General features: G+C 36.4%; 1 protein-coding gene across 9 annotated transcripts in view; it reads left to right on the forward strand.

Moving 5' to 3' along the window:
* Positions 1–18306, forward strand: part of LEPR (leptin receptor) — a 100542-nt gene extending 82236 nt beyond the window's left edge. For all 9 annotated transcript variants that reach the window (XM_060023335.1, XM_060023367.1, XM_060023353.1 and 6 more), the window contains one exon: positions 17472–18306. In XM_060023335.1, the coding sequence (XP_059879318.1) occupies positions 17472–18299 (828 nt within the window). In that variant the 3' untranslated portion in view covers positions 18300–18306. The remainder of the gene's footprint in view (positions 1–17471) is intronic.
* Positions 18307–24728: the final 6422 nt, after the last annotated feature.

The raw sequence follows: 24728 nt of genomic DNA on the forward strand, positions 1-24728 counted from the left end.
CTGGCTATTGTGAATAGAGCTGCAATGAACATTGTGGTACATGACTCTTTTTGAATTATGGTTTTCGCAGGTTATATGCCCAGTAGTGGGATTGCTGGGTCATATGGTAGTTCTATTTGTAGTTTTTTAAGGAACCTCCATACTGTTCTCCATAGTGGCTGTACCAATTCACATTCCCACCAGCAGTGCAGGAGTGTTCCATTTTCTCCACACCCTCTCCAGTATTTATTGTTTGCAGATTTTTTGATGATGGCCATTCTGACTGGTGTGAGATGATATCTCATTGTAGTTTTGATTTGCATTTCCCTAATGATTAGTAATGTTGAGCATTCTTTCATGTGTTTGTTGGCAGTCTGTATATCTTCTTTGCAGAAATGTCTATTTAGGTCTTCTGCCCAGTTTTGGATTGGGTTGTTTGTTTTTTTGATATTGAGCTGCATGAGCTGCTTGTAAATTTTGGAAATTAATCCTTTGTCAGTTGCTTCATTTGCAAATATTTTCTCCCATTCTGAGGGTTGTCTTTTGGTCTTATTTATGGTTTCCTTTGCTGTGCAAAAGCTTTGAAGTTTCATTAGGTCCCATTGGTTTTTGTTTTTATTTCCATTTCTCTAGGAGGTTGGTCAAAAAGGATCTTGCTGTGATTTGTCATAGAGTGTTCTGCCTATGTTTTCTTCTAAGAGTTTGATCGTTTCTGGCCTTACATTTAGGTCTTGAATCCATTTTCAGCTTATTTTTGTGTACAGTGTTAGGGAGTGATCTAATCTCATACTTTTACATGTACCTGTCCAGTTTTCCAGGCACCAGTTATTAAAGAGGCTGTCCTTTCTCCACTGTACATTCCTGCCTCCTTTATCAAAGATAAGGTGACCATATGTGCATGGGTTTATCTCTGGAATTTCTATCCTGTTCCATTGATCTATCTTTCTGTTTTTGTGCCAGTACCATATTGTCTTGATTACTGTAGCTTTGTAGTATAGTCTGAAGTCAGGGAGCCTGATTCCTCCAGCTCCATTTTTCTTTCTCAAGATTGCTTTGGCTATTCGGGGTCTTTTGTGTTTCCATACAAATTGTGAAATTTTTTGTTCTAGTTCATTGAAAAATACCAGTGGTAGTTTGATAGGGACTGCATTGAATCTGTAGATTGCTTTGGGTAGTAGAGTCATTTTCACAATGTTGATTCTTCCCATCCAAGAACATGGTATATCTCTCCATCTATTTGTATCAGCTTTAATTTCTTTCATCAGTGTCTTATAATTTTCTGCACACAAGTCTTTTGTCTCCTTAGGTAGTTTTATTCCTAGATATTTTATTCTTTTTGTTGCAGTGGTAAATGGGAGTCTTTTCTTGTTTTCACTTTCAGATTTTTCATCATTAGTATATAGGAATGCAAGAGATTTCTGAGCATTAATTTTGTATCCTGCAACTTTACCAGATTCATTGATTAGCTCTAGTAATTTTCTGGTAACATCTTTAGGATTCTCTATGTATAGTATCATGTTATCTGCAAACAGTGACAGCTTTACTTCTTCTTTTCCAATTTGGATTCCTTTTATTTCCTTTTCTTCTCTGATTGCTGTGGCTAAAACTTCCAAAACTATATTGAATAAGAGTGGTGAAAGTGGGCAACCTTGTCTTGTTACTGATCTTAGTGGAAATGCTTTCAGTTTTTCACCATTGAAGATGATGTTGGCTGTGGGTTTGTCATATATGGCCTTTATTATGTTGAGGAAAGTTCCCTCTATGCCTACTTTCTGGAGGGTTTTTATCATAAATGCGTGTTGAATTTTGTCAAAAGCTTTCTCTACATCTATTGAGATGATCATATGGTTTTTCTCCTTCAATTTGTTAATATGGTTTATCGCATTGATTGATTTGTGTATATTGAAGAATCCTTGCATTGCTGGCATAAACCCCACTTGATCATGGTGTATGATCCTTTTAATGTGCTGTTGGATTCTGTTTGCTAATATTTTGTTGAGGATTTTTGCATCTATGTTCATCAGTGATATTGGCCTGTAGTTTTCTTTCTTTGTGACATTCTTGTCTGGTTTTGGTATCAAGGTGATGGTGGCCTCGTAGAATGAATTTGGGAGTGTTATTCCCTCTGCTATATTTTGGAAGAGTTTGAGAAGGATAGGTGTTAGCTCTTCTCTAAATGTTTGATAGAATTTGCCTGTGAAGCCATCTAGTCCTGGGTTTTTGTTTGTTGGAATATTTTTAATCACAGTTTCAATTTCAGTGCTTGTGATTGGTCTGTTCATATTTTTTATTTCTTCCTGATTCAGTCTTGGCAGGTTGTGCATTTCTAAGAATTTGTCCATATCTTCCCAGTTGTCCATTTTATTGGCATAGAGTTGCTTGTAGTAATCTCTTATGATCTTTTGTATTTCTGCAGTGTCAGTTGTTACTTCTCCTTTTCCATTTCTAATTGTATTGATTTGAGTCTTCTCCCTTTTTTTCTTGATGAGTCTGGCTAATGGTTTATCTATTTTGTTTATCTTCTCAAAGAACCAGCTTTTAGTTTTATTGATCTTTGCTATTGTTTCCTTCATTTCTTTTTCATTTATTTCTGATCTGATTTTTATGATTTCTTTCCTTCTGCTAACTTTGGGGGTTTTTTGTTCTTTCTCTAATTGCTTTAGGTGCAAGGTTAGGTTGTTTATTCGAGATGTTTCCTGTTTCTTAAGGTGGGCTTGTATTGCTATAAACTTCCCTCTTAGAACTGCTTTTGCTGCATCCCATAGGTTTTGGGTCGTTGTGTCTCCATTGTCATTTGTTTCTAGGTATTTTTTTATTTCCTCTTTGATTTCTGCAGTGATCACTTCGTTTTTAAGTAGTGTATTGTTTAGCCTCCATGTGTTTGTATTTCTAACACATCTTTACCTGTAATTGATATCTAGTCTTATGGTGTTGTGGTCAGAAAAGATACTTGATACAATTTAAGTTTTCTTATTTTTGCCAAGGCTTGATTTGTGACCCAAGATATCATCTATCCTGGAGAATGTTCCATGAGCACTTGAGAAGAAAGTGTATTCTGTTGTTTTGGGATGGAATGTCCTATAAATATCAATTAAGTCCATCTTGTTTAATGTATCATTTAAAGCTCATGTTTCCTTATTTATTTTCATTTTGGATGATCTGTCCATTGGTGAAAGTGGGGTGTTAAAGTCCCCTACTATGAATGTGTTATTGTCAATTTCCCCTTTTATGGCTGTTAGTATTTGCCTTATGTATTGAGGTGCTCCTATGTTGGGTGCATAAATATTTACAATTGTTATATCTTCTTCTTGGATCGATCCCTTGATCATTATGTAGTGTCCTTCTTTGTCTCTTCTAATAGTCTTTATTTTAAAGTATGTTTTGTCTGATATGAGAATTGCTACTCCAGCTTTCTTTTGGTTTCCATTTGCATGGAATATCTTTTTCCATCCCCTTACTTTCAGTCTGTATGTGTCCTTAGTTCTGAAGTGGGTCTCTTGTAGACAGCATATATATGGGTCTTGTTTTTGTATCCATTCAGCCAATCTGTGTCTTTTGGTGGGAGCATTTAGTCCATTTACATTTAAGGTAATTATCGATATGTATGTTCCTATTCCCATTTTCTAAATTGTTTTGAGTTTGTTACTGTAGGTCTTTTCCTTCTCTTGTGTTTCTTGCCTAGAGTAGTTCCTTTAGCATTTGTTGTAAAGCTGGTTTGGTGGTGCTGAACTCTCTCAGCTTTTGCTTGTCTGTAAAGTTTTTAATTTCTCTATCAAATTGAGATGAGATGAGATCCTTGCTGGGTAGAGTAATCTTGGTTGCAGGTTTTTCTCCTTCATCACTTTCAGTATGTCCCACCACTCCCTTCTGGCTTGCAGAGTTTCTGCTGAGAGATCAGCTGTTAACCTTATGGGGATTCCCTTGTGTGTTATTTGTTGTTTTTCCCTTGCTGCTTTTAATATGCTTTCTTTGTATTTAATTTTTGACAGTTTGATTAGTATGTGTCTTGGTGCATTTCTCCTTGGATTTATCCTGTATGGGATTCTCTGTGCTTCCTGAACTTGATTAACTATTTCCTTTCCCAGATTAGGGAAGTTTTCAACTATAATCTCTTCAAATATTTTCTCAGTTCCTTTCTTTTTCTCTTCTTCTTCTGGAACCCCTATAATTTGAATGTTCGTGTGTTTAATGTTGTCCCAGAGGTCTCTGAGACTGTCCTCAGTTCTTTTCATTCTTTTTTCTTTATTCTGCTCTGCAGTAGTTATTTCCACTATTTTATCTTCCAGGTCACTTATCCGTTCTTGTGCCTCAGTTATTCTGCTATTGATCCCATCTAGAGTATTTTTCATTTCATTTATTCTGTTTTTCATCATTGTTTGTTTGCTCTTTAGTTCTTCTAGGTCCTTGTTAAATGTTTCTTGTATTTTGTCTATTCTATTTCCAAGATTTTGGATCATCTTAGTATCATTATTCTGAATTCTTTTTCAGGTAGACTGCCTATTTCCTCTTCATGTGTTAGATCTGGTGGGTTTTTATCTTGCTCCTTCATCTGCTGTGTGTTTTTCTGTCTTCTCATTTTGCTTATCTTACTGTGTTTGGGGTCTCCTTTTTGCAGGCTGCAGGTTCGTAGTTCCTGTTGTTTTTGGTGTCTGCCCCCAGTGGCTAAGGTTGGTTCAGTGGGTTGTGTAGGCTTCCTGGTGGAGGGGACTAGTGCCTGTGTTCTGGTGGATGAGTCTGGATCTTGTCTCTCTGGTGGGTAGGTCCATGTCTGGTGGTGTGTTTTGGGTTGTCTGTGGACTTATTATGATTTTAGGCAGCCTCTCTGCTAATGGGTGGGGTTGTGTTCCTGTTTTGCTGGTTGTTTGGCATATGGTGTCCAGCACTGTAGCTTGCTGGTCATTGAGTGAAGCTGGGTGCTGGTGTTGAGATAGAGATCTCTGGGAGATTTTTGCCTTTTGATATTATGTGGAGCTGGGAGGTCTCTTTTTCACCAGTGTCCTGAAGTTGGCTCTCCCGCCTCAGAGGCACAGCACTGACTCCTGGCTGCAGCACCAAGAGCCTTTCATCCACACAGCTCAGAATAAAAGGGAGAAAAAGTAGAGAGAAAGAATTAGTAGAAGTAGGAAGAAAGAAAGAAAGGAGGGAAGGAAGGAGGGAAGGAAAGAAGGAGGGAAAAAAGAAAGGAAGAAAGAAAAAAGGAAAGAAAGAAAGAAAGGAGGGAGGGAAGGATGGTGGGAGAAAGGAAGGAAGGAGGGAAGGAAGGGGGGAAGGAAGGAGGAAGGAAGGAAAAAGAGAAATAAGATAAAGTAAAATAAAATAAAGTAAAATATAATAAAGTTATTAAATTAAAAAATAATTAGTAAAAAAAATAAAAATAAAAAAACGGACAGATAGAACCTTAGGACAAATGGTGGAATCAAAGCTATACAGACAAAATCTCACAGAGAAGCATATACATACACACTCACAAAAAGAAAAAGGGGAAAAAAATCATAAATCTTGCTCTCAAAGTCCACCTCCTGGAGGGAAGGAAGGAAAGAGAGAGACAGAGAGAGAAAGAAAGAAGATAAAGTAAAATTAAAGTTATTAAAATTAATTATTAAGAAAAAATAAATTAAGAAAAAACAAACAAAAAAAACAGATGGATATAACCCTAGGACAAATGGTGGAAGCAAAGCTATACAGACAAAATCTCACACAGAAGCATACACATACACACTCATAATAAGAGGAAAAGGGGAAAATATCATAGATCTTGCTCTCGAAGCCCACCTCCTCAATTTGGAATGACTCGTTGTCTATTCATGTATTCCACAGATGCAGGGTACATCAAGTTGATTGTGGAGCTTTAATCCGCTGCTTCTGAGGCTGCTGGGAGATATTTCCCTTTCTCTTCTTTGTTCTCACAGCTCCCAGGGGCTCAGCTTTGGATTTGGCCCCGCCTCTGTGTGTAGGTCGCTGGAGGGCGTCTGTTTTTGTTCAGACAGGACGGGGTTAAAGGAGCCACTGATTCGGGGCTCTGGCTCACTCAGGCCAGGGGGAAGGGAGGGGCACGGAGTGATGGGCGAGCCTGTGGCGGCAGAGGCCGGCATGACGTTGCACCAGCCTGAGTCCCGCCATGCGTTCTCCCGGGGAAGTTGTCCTTGGATCCCGGGAACCTGGCAGTGGCGGGCTGCACTGGCTCCCCTGAAGAGGGGTGTGGATAGTGACCTGTGCTTGCACACAGGCCCCTTGGTGGCGGCAGCAGCAGCCTTAGCGTCTCCCACCCGTCTCTGTGGTCCATGGTTTTAGCCGCGGCTCGTGCCCATCTCTGTAGCTCCTTTTCTCCCATTCTGAGGGTTGTCTTTTGCTCTTGTTTATGGTGTGCTTTGCTGTGTGAAAGCTTTTAAGTTTCATTAGGTCCCATTTGGGTTTTTTTGTTTCTATTTCCATTACACTAGGAGGTGGGTCAAAAAGGATCTTGCTATGATTTATGTCATAGAGTGTTCTGCCTGTGTTTTCCTCTAAGAGTTTGATAGTGTCTGGCCTTACATTTAGGTCTTTAATCCATTTTGTGTTGATTTTGTGTATGGTGTTAGAGAGTGTTCTAATTTCATTCTTTTACATGTAGCTGTCCAGTTTTCCCAGCACCACTTATTGAAGAGGCTGTCCTTTCTCCACTGTACATTCCTGCCTCCTTTATCAAAGATAAGGTGACCATATGTGCGTGGGTTTATCTATGGGCTTTCTATCCTGTTCCATTGATCTATCTTTATGTTTTTGTGTCAGTACCATACTGTCTTGATTACTGTAGCTTTGTAGTACAGTCTGAAGTCAGGGAGCCTGATTCCTCCAGCTCCGTTTTTCTTTCTCAAGATTGCTTTGCTATTCGGGGTCTTTTGTGTTTCCAAACAAACTGTGAAATTTTTTGTTCTAGTTCATTGAAAAATGCCATTGGTAGTTTGATAAGGAATGCATTGAATCTGTAGATTGCTTTGGTTAGTAGAGTCATTTTCACAATGTTGATTCTTCCCATCCAAGAACATGGTATATCTCTCCATCTGTTTGTATCATCTTTAATTTCTTTCATCAGTGTCTTAGAGTTTTCTACATACTGGTCTTTTGTCTCCTTAGGTAAGTTTATTCCTAGGTATTTTGTTCTTTTTGTAGCAATGGTAAATGTGAGTGTTTGCTTAATTTCTGTTTCAGATTTTTCATAATTAGTGTATAGGAATGCCAGAGATTTCTGTGCATTAATTTTGTATCCTGCTACTTTACCAAATTCACTGATTAGCTTTAGTAGTTTTCTGATAGCATCTTTAGGATTCTCTATGTATAGTATCATGTTATCTGCAAACAGTGACTGTTTTACTTCTTCTTTTCCGATTTGGATTCCTTTATTTCTTTTTCTTGTCTGATTACTGTAGCTAAAACTTCCAAAACTATGTTGAATAATAGTGGTGACAGTGGACAGCCTTGTCTTGTTCCTAATCTTAGAGGAAATGGTTTCAGTTTTTCACCGTTGAGAACGATGTTGGCTGTGGGTTTGTCATATATGGCCTTTATTATGTTGAGGTAAGTTCCCTGCATGCCTACTTTCTGGAGAGTTTTTATTATAAATGGGTGTTGAATTTTGTCGAAAGCTTTCTCTGCATCTATTGAGATGATCATATGGTTTTTCTCCTTCAATTTGTTAATATGGTTTATCGCATTGATTGATTTGCATATATTGAAGAATCCTTGCATTCCTTGGATAAACCCCACTTGATCATGGTGTATGATCCTTTTAATGTGCTGTTGGATTCTCTTTACTAGTATTTTGTTGAGGATTTTGCATCTATGTTCAACAGTGATATTGGCCTGTAGTTTTCTTTCTTTGTGACATCTTTGTCTGGTTTTGGTATCAGGGTGATGGTGGCCTTGTCGAATGAGTTTTGGATTGTTCCTCCCTCTGCTCTATTTCGGAAGAATTTGAGAAGGATTAGTGTTGGCTCTTCTCTAAATGTTTGATAGAATTCGCCTGTGAAGCCATCTGGTCCTGGGCTTTTGTTTGTTGGAAGATTTTTAATCACAATCTCAATTTCAGTGCTTGTGATTGGTCTGTTTATGTTTTTGATTTCTTCCTTCCTGATTCAGTCTCGGAAGGTTGTGCTTTTCTAAGAATTTGTCCATTTCTTCCAGGTTGTCCATTTTATTGGCATATAGTTGCTTGTAGTAATCTCTCATAATCCTTTGTGTTTCTGCAGTGTTGGTTGTTATTTCTCCTTTTTCATTTCTAATTCTGTTGACTTGAGTCTTCTCCCTTTTTTTCTCGATGCGTCTGGCTAATGGTTTATCAATTTTGTTTATCTTCTCAAAGAACCAGGTTTTAGTTTCATTGATCTTTGCTGTCGTTTCCTTCATTTCTTTATCATTTATTTCAGATCTGATCTTTATGATGATTTCTTTCCTTCTGCTAACTTTGGGGGTGTTTTGTTCTTCTTTCTCTTAGGTGTAGGGTTAGGTTGTTTATTTGAGATGTTTGTTGTTTCTTGAGGTAGGGTTGTATTGCTACAAACTTCCCTGTTAGAACTGTTTTTGCTGCATCACATAGGTTTTGGGTCATCCTGTTTTCATTGTCATCTGTTTCTAGGTATTTTTTGATTTTCTCTTTGATTTCTTCAGTGATCTCTTGGTTATTTAGTAGTGTATTGTTTAGCCTCCATGTTTTTGTATTTTGTATGGATTTTTTTCCTGTAATTGATATCTAGTCTCATAGCATTGTGGTTGGAAAAGATACTTGATATGATTTCAATTTTCTTAAATTTACCAAGGCTTGATTTATGACCCAAATATCATCTATCCTGGAGAATGTTCCATGAGCGCTTGAGAAGAAAGTGTATTCTGTTGTTTTGGGATGGAATGTCCTATAAATATCAATTAAGTCCATCTTGTTTAATGTATCATTTAAAGCTCATGTTTCCTTATTTATTTTCATTTTGGATGATGTGTCCATGGGTGAAAGTGGGGTGTTAAAGTCCCCTACTATGAATGTGTTACTGTCGATTTCCCCTTTTATGGCTGTTAGTATTTGCCTTATGTATTGAGGTGCTCCTATGTTGGGTGCATAAATATTTACAATTGTTATATCTTCTTCTTGGATCGATCCCTTGATCGTTATGTGGTGTCCTTCTTTGTCTCTTGTAATAGTCTTTCTTTTAAAGTCTATGTTTTTGATATGCGAATTGCTACTCCAGCTTTCTTTTGATTTCCATTTGCATGGAATATCTTTTTCCATCCCCTCACTTTCAGTCTGTATGTGTCCTTAGGCCTGCAGTGGGTCTCTTTTAGACAGCATATATATGGGTCCTGTTTCTGTATCTATTCAGCCAGTCTGTGTCTTTTGGTGGGAGCATTTAATCCATTTACATTTAAGGTAATTATCAATATGTATGTTCCTATTACCATTTTATTAATTGTTTGGGGTTTGTTTTTGTAGGTCTTTTCCTTCTCTTGTGTTTCCTGCCCAGAGAAGTTCCTTTAGCATTTGTTGTAAAGCTGGTTTGGTGGTGCTGAATTCTCTTAGCTTTTGCTTGTCTGTAAAGGTTTTAATTTCTCTGCTGTATCTGAATGAGATCCTTGCTGGGTAGAGTAATCTTGGTTGTAGGTTTTTCCCTTTCATCATTTTAAATATGTCCTACCACTCCCTTCTGGCTTGCAGAGTTTCTGCTGAAATTTCAGTTGTTAGCCTTATGGGGATTCCCTTGTATGTTATTTGTTGTTTTTCCCTTGCTGCTTTTAATATTTTTCTTTGTATTTAATTTTTGAAGTTTGATTAATAAGTGTCTTGGTGTTTTTCTCCTTGCATTTATCCTGTATGCGACTTGCTGTGCTTCCTGTACAGGATTAACTATTTCCTTTCCCATATTAGGGAAGTTTTCAACTATAATCTCTTCAAATATTTTCTCAGTCCCTTTCTTTTTCTCTTCTTCTTCTGGCACCCCTATAATTTGAATATTGGTGCATTTAATGTTGTCCCAGAGGTCTCTAAGACTGTCCTCAATTCTTTTCATTCTGTTTTCTTTATTCTGCTCTGCAGTAGCTATTTCCACTATTTTATCTTCCAGGTCACTTATCCGTTCTTTTGCCTCAGTTATTCTGCTATTGATTCCTTCTAGAGAATTTTATTTTCATTTTTTGTGTTGTTCATCATTGTTTGTTTGCTCTTTAGTTCTTCTAGGTCCTTGTTAAATGTTTCTTGTATTTTCTCTATTCTATTTCCAAGATTTTGGTTCATCTTTACTATCATTACTCTGAATTATTTTTCAGGTAGACTACCTATTTCCTCTACATTTGTTTGGTCTGGTGGGTTTTTACGTTGCTCCTTCATCTGCTGTGTATTTCTCTGTCTTCTCATTTTGCTTTACTTACTGTGTTTGGCATCTCCTTTTCACAGGCTGCAGGTTTGTAGTTCCCGTTGTTTTTGGTGTCTGCCCCCAGTGGCTAAGGCTGGTTCAGTGGGTTGTGTAGGCTTCCTGGTGGAGGGGACTAGTGCCTGTGTTCTGGTGGATGAGGCTGTATCTTGTCTTTCTGGTGGGCAGTTCCATGTCTAGTGGTGTGTTTTGGGGTGTCTGTGACCTTATTATTATTTTAGGCAGCCTCTCTGATAATGGGTGGGATTGTGTTCCTGTCTTGCTAGGTGTTTGGCATATGGTGTCCAGCACTGTAGCTTGCTGGTCGTTGAGTGGGGCTGGGTCTTAACGTTTAGATAGAGATCTCTGGGAGAGCTTTCGCCATTTGATATTACGTGGAGCCAGGAGGTCTCTGGTGGACCCATGTCCTGAGCTCGTCTCTCCCACCTCAGAGGCACAGGCCTGTCCCCCGGCCAGAGCACCAAGACCCTGTCAGCCTCATGGCTCAGAAGAAAAGGAAGAAAAAAAGAAAGAAAATAAAGTTATTAAAATAAAAAATAATTATTAAAATAAAAAAATTAAAAAGTAATTTAAAAAAGAGAAAAAAAAAAGAGAAGAGAGCAACCAAACCAAAAAACCAATCCACCAATTATAACAAGTGCTAAAATCTATACTTAAAAAAAAAAAAAAAACCAAAAACGGGCCGAACACTAGGACAAATGGTAAAAGCAAAGATATACAGACAAAATCACACAAAGAAGCATACACATACACAGTCACAAACAGAGAAAAAGGAAAAAATATATATAAACTATATTTAAAAAAAAGGAGGGAGAGAGCAACCAAATCAATAAAGAAATCTACCAATGATAATAAATGCGAAATACTACACCAAGTTAAATATAAAACCAGAAACACATTAGATGCAGAAAGCAAACCCCAAATCTACAGTTGCTCCCAAAGTCCACTGCCTCAATTTTGGAGTGATTCATTGTCTATTCAGGTATTCCACAGATGCAGGGTACATCAAGTTGATTGTGGAGATTGAATCCACTACTCCTGAGGCTGGGGAGAGATTTCCCTTTCTGTTTTTTGTTTGCACAGCACCCATGGGCTCAGCTTTAGATTTGGCCTCGCCTCTGCATGTAGGTCGCCTGAGGGCGTGTGTTCTTCGCTCAGACAGGACGGGGTTGAAGGAGCAGCTGATTCGAGGGCTCTGGCTCACTCAGGATTAGGGGAGGGAGAGGTACGGAATGCGGGCAAGCCTGCGGCCGCAGAGACTGACATAACATTGCCCTAGCCTGAGGCGTGCCGTGTGTTCTGCCGGGGAAGTTGTGACTGGATCACGGGACCCTGGCAGTAGCAGCTGCACAGGCTCCCCGGAGGGGAGGTGTGGATAGTGACCTGTGCTTGCACACAGGCTTCTTGGTGGCTGCAGCAGCAGCCTTATCATCTCATGCCCGTCTCTGGGGTCTGCGCTGATAGCCGCAGCTCGAGCCCGTCTCTGGAGCTCGTTTAGGCGGTCCTCTGAATCCCCTCTCCTCGTGCACCCTGAAACTATTGTCTCTTGCCTCTTCGGCAGGTCCAGACTTTTTCCTGTACTTCCTCCCAGCTAGCTGTGGCGCACTAGCCCCCTTCAGGCTGTGTTCACGCCGCCAACCCCAGTCCTTTCCCTGGGATCCGACCTCCGAAGCCAGAGCCTAACCTTCCAGCCCCCATCCGCCCTGGCGGGTGAGCAGACAAGCCTCTCGGGCTGGTGAGTGCTGGTCGGCACCGATCCTCTGTGCGGGAATCTCTCCGCTTTGCCCTCTGCATCCCTGTTGCTGCGCTCTCCTCCATGGCTCTGAAGCTTCCCCCCGCCCCCCTCCCCCCCCCCCCCCGCCCCCGTCTCCGCCAGTGAAGGGGCTTCTAGTGTGTGGAAAACTTTCCCCCTTCACAGCTCCCTCCCACTGGTGCAGGTCCCATCCCTATCCTTTTGTCTGCTTTTTTCTTTTTTGTTTTGCCCTATCCCGGTACGTGGGGAGTTTCTTGCCTTTTGGGAAGTCTGAGGTCTTCTGCCAGCGTTCAATAGGTGTTCTGTAGGAGTTGTTCCACATGTAGATGTATTTCTGATGTATTTGTGGGGAGGAAGGTGATCTCCACATCTTACTCTTCTGCTATCTTGAAGGTCTCCTCCCCAGATAATTTCTTAATTACTTTTGAGAATAAAACCTCAATTTGGGTGTGGCTCTTCCCTGTGCAGTAGAGTTAGAAGAGCCCCATTCATATGCAGAGTTTCCAGTTTTCAGCCAAAGGTCTCATTTCTTCCTGTGTTTTTACCTTCCATTTTTTCACCCCCCCCCCCTCCCACTGCCCTCCCTCCCATCTCCACTGTATTCAACAGGGCAAACTGTCTTTTTCAGCTATAGCCCACTCTGGAGATATTCTGCTCTGCAGCTTCCTTTGTTCATCTCCTTCGGTTTTCCATCTTTTAGAAATTCAAAATCTCATAACCTCTTAACCTTCTCAGACTATCTTCTTTGTTGTGGGTATATATTTGATTTATTCATGTACTTTCATCCTAACAGAGTCTCTACAGAGATAAGAGAGAAATATATATGCTCAAACTGCCAGCTTGAGCCAGAATACTTCTCTACACCATTTCTCATGATACTTTAGAAATCAGAATCTTTAAGAACATTGTAAATCAATTATACTTCAATAAAATAAATGAAAAAATCAGAATCTCTTAAAAAGTTTTTAAAGAGGATAAAAATAAAAATTTTAAACAAAGGTTGAATTCTTGTGGTAGGAAAATGTATTGCAGTGAGTCAATAACCTTGCTTTTCTTCTAATTCATATTTCACAGTGTTTAAAAGACTGTAGCCAATTTGTTTTTGTTTTACCTTTTTCTTTAGCATTTTTGCCTAAAATATTACTTTCTTCCTCTAAATCCAAGCCATCTATATTTGAGGTGGGGGGAGTCTATCCCTGCTCCTTTGTTGTCTACATTTATGACTATTTCCATAAGAGTGTACTCCACTTAACACCCTACTTTAGAGTGTTAAATCTAAAAACAAATGGATATTTTTTTTGTGGTTCAAAGACCATCCTAGATTCCTCAGCCTGTTCTAGCTCTCCAAATAAGAAGCTCAGCAACCCACAAGCTCCCAGAACACCATTCTCATGGATCTGAGGCAGAGCATCCCTGAAATTGCTAGAATGGCTTTACAGAAGTGTAGAAGAGCTGGTGCAGCTTTGAGTAAGAAGTTCTTTCTAGAAGGGCACATGACTGCGCTTAGAAGTATATATTTCACTTCCCTAAAATATGACTTCAGTTTTCTCTATTTTCTTGTTCTTCTTAATATCTATATATATGCCCTTGGGTTATAAGGAACCAGAAGAGAGGATGAATTTAATCAGCTCAAATCTATGACAACAAATAGAAAAAGCAAAACAACATGTTCTCCTCCCTACTTGTGTTTGGAATATCTTTTCATCTTCCATTGTATTATAGAAAGCTTGTTGGAGTAGAAAAAAAGTCAGGGGCCTCACTCTGCTATAATTAGCTGTGCAACTTTAAGCCTTGATTGCTTTGTCTATAAAAAGGGAGAAATGTGGACCAGATGATTTCTTAGAACATTTCTCTAGATTTAAAAAATCATGATAATGATTCTGTCATTCTATTCTTCTTCACTATTTCAACTCTTCTTTCTTTTAATGTTTAAATATTTGTTTTCAGAGATACACTCTTTTACTCTTTCTTCTTCCAAACTCTTTAATAGTGCTGTTCCTCTACTTCCTTTTTATTTTTCCAGCTCTTTGTTTTTCCTCATTCTACTTATTCTGTTATTCCTCTATAGTTTTTCCTTTTCTGGGATCATTAAGGCTGTCCTTAGAGTGTGATATTAGGGCATGCATTAAGAAAACGCAAGAGGCCACCTTAATTCAGAATTTTATCTTTTCCTAAAAACATGCATTACTGTAGTATAACACAAGAATTTATAATCCAGAACTCATGCTTGACAGAACATCTTTTTGAAATCTTTTATCTTTTGCTTTCTGAGTGATTTTTTTATTTTTCTTTCTTATTTTGTTTTATTTTATCTGAACAGAGAATGGACATTCTTTGAAGTCTAATCATGATCACTACAGATGAACCCAATCTACCAACTTCCCAACATTCTATAGAGTATTAGAAGATTTTTACATTTTGAAGAAGGGGAGACAATCTAAAAAATTTTGGTGGAACTATTGAGAACTAAAATATGGTGGATTATGTTGATTTAGAACTTAAAATAGATGGGTAAATTTGGGGTCAAGGTATACGTCTGAGTCTAATTCAGTTTGGATGTATGATTACTTTTCAAGTCATCTAAAGTTTAACAAGTAATATTTATGATATCTAGCTTTTGATTTGTCATTTGGTCATAAAACATTAAAGAATTATGACTGTTGCTCTTACCACAGATTTATTAGACATCATCAAATATATAGTAGACTATGCTGTGACTAGGTGAAAACTGCAACTTCTGACACATAGCTTTGCAAATACAATGGCTCTAAATATAGAATGCAGTCAAAATATTTAGTTCATATTTTATGTCCAAAATTTTCCATTTTATATTCTTTTAGACACTTCAGCCTATAAACTGACCCATTTGGGTATTCTTTTGAATGTCTTATATTGATAGTTTTTATGTATATCTAACTTTGATCAATATGGGAATTTTCATTTTCAATAGCCTTAAAAATGGCTTAAGTGCTAACTTCCATTTCAGTTCAAAGAAAGACAGTTTGTTCTGGTCAAAGGCCAGTAGAAGTTACAGTTTGTACCAGGATGACCTGACATATCCAGGTCAGACTGACCAGATCAGAAAACACATCAGCCTCCAATTCAACCTCCTCATGAAATTCTTTACTAAATTTAATTTATTTGCACTGAACCACCCAAAGCTTCTGGCAGTCAGGTAAGTGGGCAGTGATGCAAAAAAGGAGACTCTCTGGAGTTTTTAGAACTAGTCCAAGGCAAACATAGGACTTTTCTACCTGAAAAAAAGACCACCTGCTATTTCTATGAATTTAACTTGTGTGGTATATTGCTCACATTCAGAATAAACCAAAGCCTCTGTTTGATGAACCCAAATAACTCAGATTTAGGCTACATATATATTACTTACATTTAGATTTCATTCATAGTTTGATTTGAATCTAAAAAAAAAACCCCCAAAATCAGGAAGAATGTGTCCTTTCCCCCTTCACTGACTTTTAATAGACATCATTGTAATGTAAAATTGAAGTGTGAAAATATGAAAGGATATTCTTTAATTCTTACCAGCTGAATACATATTCAATATGCTTCCAGACTGTTCTAAAATCTTGAAAAGTTAGATGCATATGGTGATTGAAATGGTTTTTTAATAAGCATACTTTTAATAAATGTTTGTGACCCATTTATAAAATATACTTTAATAATATATGGATATGTGATTTCTTAATTATTAGTGAAATCTTTCATCAAATGCATTTGAAGACATGTAAATTATTTGACATAATAATTAGTTACCAATTATGAAGTTTTAGAGGGCATGAAATATGCCAAACACGTCATTTGAAGAACAGCTGTGAGTTTGACTATATGCTATGTGCTATTTGTATTTTTTGTTTTCATGTTGATAGCATGACATTCCTTTATTTGGAGATCTTAATTTCTAGGTTACTTTAAATTTTAAGAAATTCTATACATATGTAGTCATAACCTTAAGAAACACAAAATAAGCAAGAAAATATTTGAAGGAAATTATAAATCTAATAGATTTCTGTCAGAAAGAAAATAGGCACAGGAGCAGTTTTCTCTTCACATACTATGTTCATAGAATAAGAGAAAAGGTTGTGTTAATATAGTATTTGTTATTATGCAGTATTTTAATATCTGTATAAGTCTATTCCATTATATTTGGTGTTTCATATATTTATTCCTTTATGGCTATAATCACCAATATATTTCATTTAAGAGTTCAAAACTATGTTAAATGAGTTGTGTTTTTATATGGAATATATTTGCCATTATGAAGAATAGTTGGTTATATTATTTCAAGCAATAAATCTGAATTCATTCTATTAGTTTAAAAATTGTAAAATTCAAAAGTTTAATTATATGTGTAACAAAACTTGAGCACATTTTCTATAGCACTTCATTTAATTGTGTTAATTTTTTAATGTGATGTGTCTACAGTATTTTTTATTTTGCATTTATTTTTTCAACGTGTTTACATTGTATGAGTTGAGCTTTTTTTATGCACAGATTCTCGCTTGTAGCTGCTTGGCAGAATTTTTTGTTGTGATGTAACCACTGTTCTTATAAAAAATATGATGTGCATTTGTTTTGCATCTTTGTCTTCATTCCACATGTCCTATAGTTTGTATTTTTATATGAAGTTATTTATAAGGAATGGTAATTTAAAAGGCTATGATCATCTCTTTCACCTTCATTGTTTTCACAAATAGATATTCTTAGTTCTTACTTTCTGATAGTCATAAACAGATTTTTAGTATGATGTAAGGCAGATAAGGCCACATATAGTTTACCTTCATATCATATCTTATGTCATGGAGTACTTATTTTAGCTATCTTTAGACAAGTTGTTTTGCTCATTCAATTTTATATCAATTTACTTTTTAAACTTGGGTTAAATTTTCTAGTTCATGGAAGTGTAATTTGCTATAAAATATTAGGAATTCTTCTGAAGATAGCACTTTCTAATTACAGTAACCAATCTTTATTGAGAGCTAAGCACTTTCAGACACTATCTAATTTATTCCTTGCACAACACCATGAAGTAAATATTGAACACAATTTTACAGATGAGGAAACTGAAAGGCAGAGAGGTTGATGTACTTGTCCGTGGTCATAGAAACAGAATGACTCACGTCTGTCTCATCCCACTTTTAAACACTATCTTATACTGCCTCTCCTTTATGATTTTTGATCTGTTTATTTCAGACCAAAACCAGTTAATTTGTGCTTGACTTATATCCTTTAGTATTAACCTTTCACACTTCTATTTCTTCCCTGATATCACAGTGAAGCAAAAAGAAAAAAAATGAACACAATTGAGTATTAAAATATGTCTTTTCTTTTAGCCAGAAACATTTGAGCATCTTTTTATCAAGCATACAGAATCAGTGACATTTGGTCCTCTTCTTTTGGAGCCTGAAACCATTTCAGAAGATATCAGTGTTGATACATCATGGAAAAATAAAGATGAGATGGTACCACCAACTACAGTCTCTCTACTTTTGATGACTCGGGATCTTGAAAAGGGTTCTATTTGTATTAGTGACCAATGCAACAGTGCTCACTTCTCTGAGGTTGAGAGCACAGAGATAACCTGTGAGGAGGAAAGTAGGAGACAACCCTCTGTTAAATATGCCACCCTGCTCAGCAACTCTAAATCAGGTGAAACTGAGGAAGAGCAAAGGCTTGTAAATAGCGCAGTCAGCAAATGCTTCTCTAGCAACAATTCTCTACCTAAGGATTCTTTCTCTAATAACTCATGGGAGATAGAAACCCAGGCATTTTTTATATTATCAGATCAGCATCCCAATATAATTTCACCACACCTTCCATTCTCAGGAGGATTGGATGAACTTTTGAAACTCGAGGGAAATTTCCCTGAAGAAAATCATGACGAAAGGTCTGTCTATTATTTAGGAGTCACTTCAATCAAAAAGAGAGAGAGTGATGTGCTTTTGACTGATGAGTCAAGAGTGTTGTCCCCATTCCCATCCCACTGTTTATTCACCGACATCAGAATCCTCCAGGACAGTTGCTCACACCTTGTAGAAAATAACTTCAATTTAGGAACTTCTGATCAGAAGACTTTTGTATCTTACATACCTCAATTTCAGACTTGTTCTACTCGGACTCAGAAAATAGTAGAAAACAAGATGTGTGACCTAACTGTCTAATTTCATTCCAGACACATCTCAGATTTATGATGTAATGAGTCATATGAAGGGTAATATATTCCACTATAGTGTTGGTTAGGGGAGAGAAAAGAAAACTGTCAGAGGCAAATTTGAAAATGATTGTTTCAAAACTAATGGTATCTGTTTGTCCTCACTCAGTAATATAGACAAAAAATGTGAGAAAGCCTTCAAGAGCCTAGCAGTGTAGACCGACTCTTATAATGATTAATCAGCACCTTGGGAAGGTCTCCAGTGGCTTGTGTCTAGCTAGCCGTAAACCCAACAGTACTATTTTCTTTGAACATTGAACCCATGTGGAAACAGCTAGTCATCTGAATTACACTCACATCTGAAAGAACACTTCACACTAACACTTGTGAAATGTAACTGTATTTTCAAGGATGTGGTTATTTTACCTTGAGTTGTCTTTTCTGTGCACTAATTTACACATACACACAATTATACCTAATAGGCATCCTTGTGCATTTTAAAAGTGTGCAATGTATTTGTATTTTGTGCTACTAGACTGTGTGATTTGAAGATGTTTCGATTTAACATACTTTCCCTGAGTACTTACTCTGTGGTAGGCACTCAACTGAATGTTGCAGATAGATGATTTAGCCCTGGTCTAGGGGATATACTTGTGAAGATATACAAGAAACAAATGTTTATGTATCAAATCTAAGATCTGTACCATAGAATGAAACTACCTGTTAGAATGGTGATACCCACAACAAGTATTTTGATGAGAACACAAGCCCTTGTGAAAACATAATGTCTGCTTCACCTCTTCTCTATAAAAGATGTTGAAATGCTCACTTTCTGCTACAGTTAGACTGCTAAATGTTACTGTGTATCACTCTGGAATCATCTTCCCCATTCCCACTTGCATGTACATTGTTTTTTTCCTCACTGAGCATTCTTCCTGTATATAAATCAACCACTGTGCTAATATTTTCCATACTTTAGCTCAATTAATTATTGAAATAATTGTATGAGACATGTACTACTATTACATTCCTTTTAAAGATTAGAAGATTAAGTAATTTGCCCAAGGTCACAGAGTTAGTGGAATCCATATATAAACCCGGATCTTTTGAATGCTAGTGATTATGTTTTTAACCCATACCTTACATTATCATCCATTAAAAAAAACTGACTTGTAATCAAATAAAATTTATTAAGTAGAAATATAACACTGGATGAAAATTAAGTGAGAATTACACAGATGTTGTCTTTGCCTTTAGAGACTTTATTGTTTATTTCAGTTCTTGGTACGGCAAGAAAACCCAGACAGCATATTGAACAGCACACTAAATTAAGAAACCTGCAGAGATAGTTGCTCAATGGCAATAAGAATTTCAAGATTATCGGTATCGTCAAAATAAATACTTCAGTCCTCAAAAATATTCCTATGAGTTGTTAAACATCACTAGTTTCATACTTAGACTGAGAGAGGATTCCACTGATTTACTATTACCATAAACAAAATCCTCCCCCTTTCTCTATTCCAGTTGTGACCATATGAAATGAGCTGTTCAGACCCCAACTGATAGATATTTTTTCACACCTTTCATGATCATTTGCCAACTAGAAATCAATAAAGCTGTTTCATGACACAAGTATTGTTGAGGTATCTCAGGATCTCACACACTCAACCAGTGACTCTCTTACAAGAGAAAGGTAGAGGACCCATATCAACTCGCTGAATAATTCTATACAAAGAGAAAAAATTTTTTTCAATGATTTTTCAGTGATTTATAGTTTCAGAAACAGAATTATTACATGTATTGAAATTTTAGTAAAATTGACCATTATTTTTAATACTGCTCACAGAATATACATAGATAGAAAATTACATTTTGCCCCATTCTGCATATAATTAGAGATTAAACACTCAGCAAGTCCTCTGAGATATGACATCCTCCCATTCTCCTGTGGTGTGGGACCCAGAACAACAGGGAAGAGAAACTGATAAATGTTCCAGTCAGCCCAAGGTTTTGCCATGCTCTGTGTGCTCTGTAGTGAATTCAGACATCCCAGGACCACCGTAGTGCTGCAGGTCTGAGTTAAAGGAATTTTGTGACAGCACCTTAAACCTGAGATCACTGATACCATTCTGGTGCAGCTTCAGTTACCAAAACAAACAAAAACATTTCAGAAACGGAAATTCCAAGGGACTTTCTTTTCATAGAGCAGGTTGAAGTGGTGCAGTCTGGCCTATTGGTATATATAAATTTAGATCATATTTACTGTCAGTGTGCTAGGGCTCTGATTTTCACTTTCAAAAGTTCATTTCACTGTATGTATTACTGTATATTATTGGGTCTTTATGAAAATTACCATTTAGATGAAATTTTAGAATATTTTGTACTTCAGTTTGGTTAGATATTCTCCATTTCTTTGCAGAGATTCTGTAAAAAAAAAATTTTAAGGGAGAGAGGAGCTGAAATATAGGTTTGGACTTTTAAACTTAGGATAAATCTGGAATTTTGAGTATTTCATTTAAAGGCCTAAAATTGCAACACAAGCTGTGAATCAGTCTCTCTAAATCTGAGCTTCATGAAAATCAACTCAGAAATTAATAATTTGAGCTATGGCTTCAAGTTTAAACAGATTGTTTGAAGATAAATCATTTGTCAGGGTTAATGAGATTATAGATGTCCTAGGTTAAAGCCCCCAAGAACAAAGAAGAAGAAAGAAGACGAGATACACATCAGTATGAATAGGGGCCTCCTATTGGAGCCCTGTGTTCCCATTTAGAGATGAGCTACATAGTGACAAGAGGAATAGGAACAGATAGTCTTTTATTTTTAAACCTAGTCTCGAGTAGTAAAAAGACCTGGATGAAAGTCCCAAACCAGTGGGTGATCCTGGACCTATAATAAGGTTTTATGACCCTAAGCATGACATTCTTCTACCTCCTCTCATCCATTTCCAATGAAACCAACTCCCTCTTTCCATATATCAAACATATGGTCATATTCTCTTAGGAATATCCATTTTAACTACTCATAAGTTGACAGAAGATAAACTTCCTCCACAAATTGATACCAGATTCCAAAGCTACTTTCGTTGGCACAATATAAAGATTAGGCTGTAAGAGTTGTGCCCACGGGTCTCCCGTGGGCTTGGACGACGTGCTAAATGAATCAAGACATACTGCAACCATATGTCACGTAGACTTGCCTGAAAAAAAACCTCTCTCTAAATTATTTCCTGTAGTTTTTAAAAGAAATGTGTTCTACTTTTCATCTTCCAAGGGTCATCTTGATAGTTACAGACTCTTCTAAAGTGTTTACTATTGAGAAAACACATTCTCAAATTTTAAAACACAAAATTAAAATTGTCCACTCTATTATGATTAAAAGAAGCCACATTTGAGAAAAAAATTTAAACATAGTTACCAAAAATGTGAAGAACTGTTTATAAAAAGAAACTGGGTAAGTGAGTAGTTTTACTCCTTCTTGAACAATTGTTTAAAGCTGGAAAGTGTTCCTGTACCTCATCATGATGTTGGGAGAGCAGCTTAGAATACAACAGACTGCTTTAGAACTGAAATATTGTTACTTGCATTTGTATGAACATTAAGAAATTGTTTTCATGGGTTTTTATATTGAATGAAATATTTTTATACAAAGTTTATCAATCAATATTTATTGTGGAAAGTTGCTGTCTATTTTTCAAAATTAATTATATGTAAAATGTATGGCATCAACTTCAATTTTGTAAGGATCTTTGACAGGATATTTTAAATAACATGTCCACTCAAAAAGTCTGAACTGAGAATAAAATTGGAAGATATTTAATTTTGTAGTGAAATACTTATATTGTAGATATTGTACTTTTTAAACTTGTCATTAAGTATTTAGCATGCAGATAACACTTTCTCTTTAGTCACAATTGGTATGTTAATAAACGTTATAAACATAAGTGCTGAGACATGCATCACTAATTGTTTTATAAAGTTTAATTAGCCTAATTGTCCTTTTTTGTCCCTAAAGTCATAAAGAAAGACGTGTAAATTATGACTATGAAATTTTTATCATTATAAATCATAAGCAATGTTGGAATTGATATGAGATCAAATATGAGAAATGGAAAGTCCAAGTAAAATTTTTATGAGTTTAAGTTATTTTAGGATTATTTTATGTTTGTATGATTACTACTTTCAGCAAAGATTTGGAAAATATGAAGTAATCCTTGTATTTTATGTGAATAGTTACTATATTATTTTTACCCATTGTTAGCATTTGTGTTTTTAAAATTGTTACAAACATGCCTTGCCTTTGGAAGGGATTTGTAAACATTTTAGATCCAGCTGTCTCTCTTTACTGTTATTCTCTCTGTATTCTCAATATATCACCCACACCAAATACTTGCTGGCATTACAGCCACTTGCAATGAAAAATTACTCATTTTAAACATCAAGAGCTCTGTAGTTTGATTCTTTACTTCCTTTAGAAATCTTGATTTACAGTCATTTGTGAACATTTGTTTCATCACTTAATTTTCTAGCAATTTGAGTTTGGGGGCTAGTATTTGGGCTAGGATTCAGATATGTTCTCCTTGCTTAGTTTTAAAATGTAAGTGAAATGAACATAAAAAATTTCAAATAGTACATGGAAATATAAAATAAAAATTGTTGTCTCCCTCCATTCTCAATCTTTAGTTCCTGTTCCCTAAAAATAACCTGTTATTATTATACCACATACATTTTAAGTTTTTATATAGTTGGGATCATATTCTGCTTGATGTTATAAAATTACCCTTTTCCCTTAATATATCTTAGTGATATTTCCATAGAAACTCAAATATACCTACTTTATTATTTTAATGGTTACATAGTTATTCCACTATATCAAAGTACAATGATTTATGTAAATGATTCAAACTTGGTGAACATTTAGGTTGTTTCTAATCTTTTATTTTTATGGACAATACTGAAGTGAGCATTCTCATACATAATTATGTCTTGGCATACTTTTACAAATCTACTTGTCAGGACTCTTGTGTAAGAAAGTGTAAGAAACTTACAAGTGTAAGAAACCAACTGAAATTGTCTAAAGTATCTTTTTGCTATTTTAATTTTAACTTGATGAATGAAGTTGAGCATATTTTCATGTTTATAAGCCATTTGTTTTTCTCTACCTTCCTATTCTTTGCCTAATTTTCTACTGGGCTATTATAATTTTATTGCTTTCTTATCATTATTTTTCATATATGTGATCTAAGTTTTCTTAATTAAGATATGACTTATGGGGCTTCCCTGGTGGCGCTGTGGTTGAGAGTCCGCCTGCCGATGCAGGGGACGCGGGTTCGTGCCCCGGTCCGGGAGGATCCCACATGCCGCGGAGCGACTGGGCCCGTGAGCCGTGGCCGCTGAGCCTGCGCGTCCGGAGCCTGTGCTCCGCAGCGGGAGAGGCCACAGCGGTGAGAGGCCCGCGTACCGCAAAAAAAAAAAAAAAAAAAAAAAAGATATGACTTATGTACTGTAATGTACACAAGTCTTCAGTGTAAGCTTAATGAATTTTTACATACTTCATACCTGAGTAAAATCACTGAATCACAGGATAGGTTTTAGTTTAGCTTTAATAGATACATACTGCCAAATACATATGTAAATACATACTAATTTACACTGCTGTCAGTAAGGTAGAAGAGTTCTGTTGCTTTATATACCAATTCCTAATCAACATTGATACTGTCAGCCTTTTGAATTTTAGTCAGTCTGATGGTGTGTAAGGGTTTCTTAGAGTTTATTTTGCACTTCTCTAACATGTAATAATTTTGAGAGACACTTAACGAATCCCTCTCCTATTTCTGTGTATTTCATAAACATCTAAAATATTGTTACATTGCTGCTTTAGGCAGTACCGAGTCTTTCAAATTTCCCTTTTGTACTGTTTGTTTATTACTTCTTGCATCTTTGTGCTTCCATCTGGGATAATTTCCCTTCATCCAAAAGAACTTTCTTGTACTGTGGATCAGCTGTGACAAATTCTTTCAGGCTTTGTTTGGGAACATCTATATTTTATCTTCAATTTTGATAGATATTTTTGCTCAATATTGAATTCTAAGTTTGCAGTTATTTTCCATCTTTGTAAGTTGTCTTTTTATTGTCTTCCAGTGTCTGGTATCCATTGTTACTGTTGAGAAGTTAGCCATCATTTTAATTGTTGTTTCCTTAAGGTAATTTCTCCTTGTTTATTTGTTTTTAAGATTTTTCTCTTTATCTTTTGTTTTTAGTTGTTTGACTATTATAAGTCTAGGTGTGCTTTCTTTTTTACTTGTCCAGATTGGTATTCATTGAGCTTCTTTTATTTGACCACCAATAGGTTTTATTAGACTTGAAAATTCTCAGCCATTATTTCTTCACATGTCAATGTCGTCCCATTTTATTTATCCTTCCCTTGTGAAACTTGTTTT

This window comes from Delphinus delphis, chromosome 1 (assembly GCF_949987515.2).
Source record: "Delphinus delphis chromosome 1, mDelDel1.2, whole genome shotgun sequence".
NCBI lineage: Eukaryota > Metazoa > Chordata > Mammalia > Artiodactyla > Delphinidae > Delphinus > Delphinus delphis.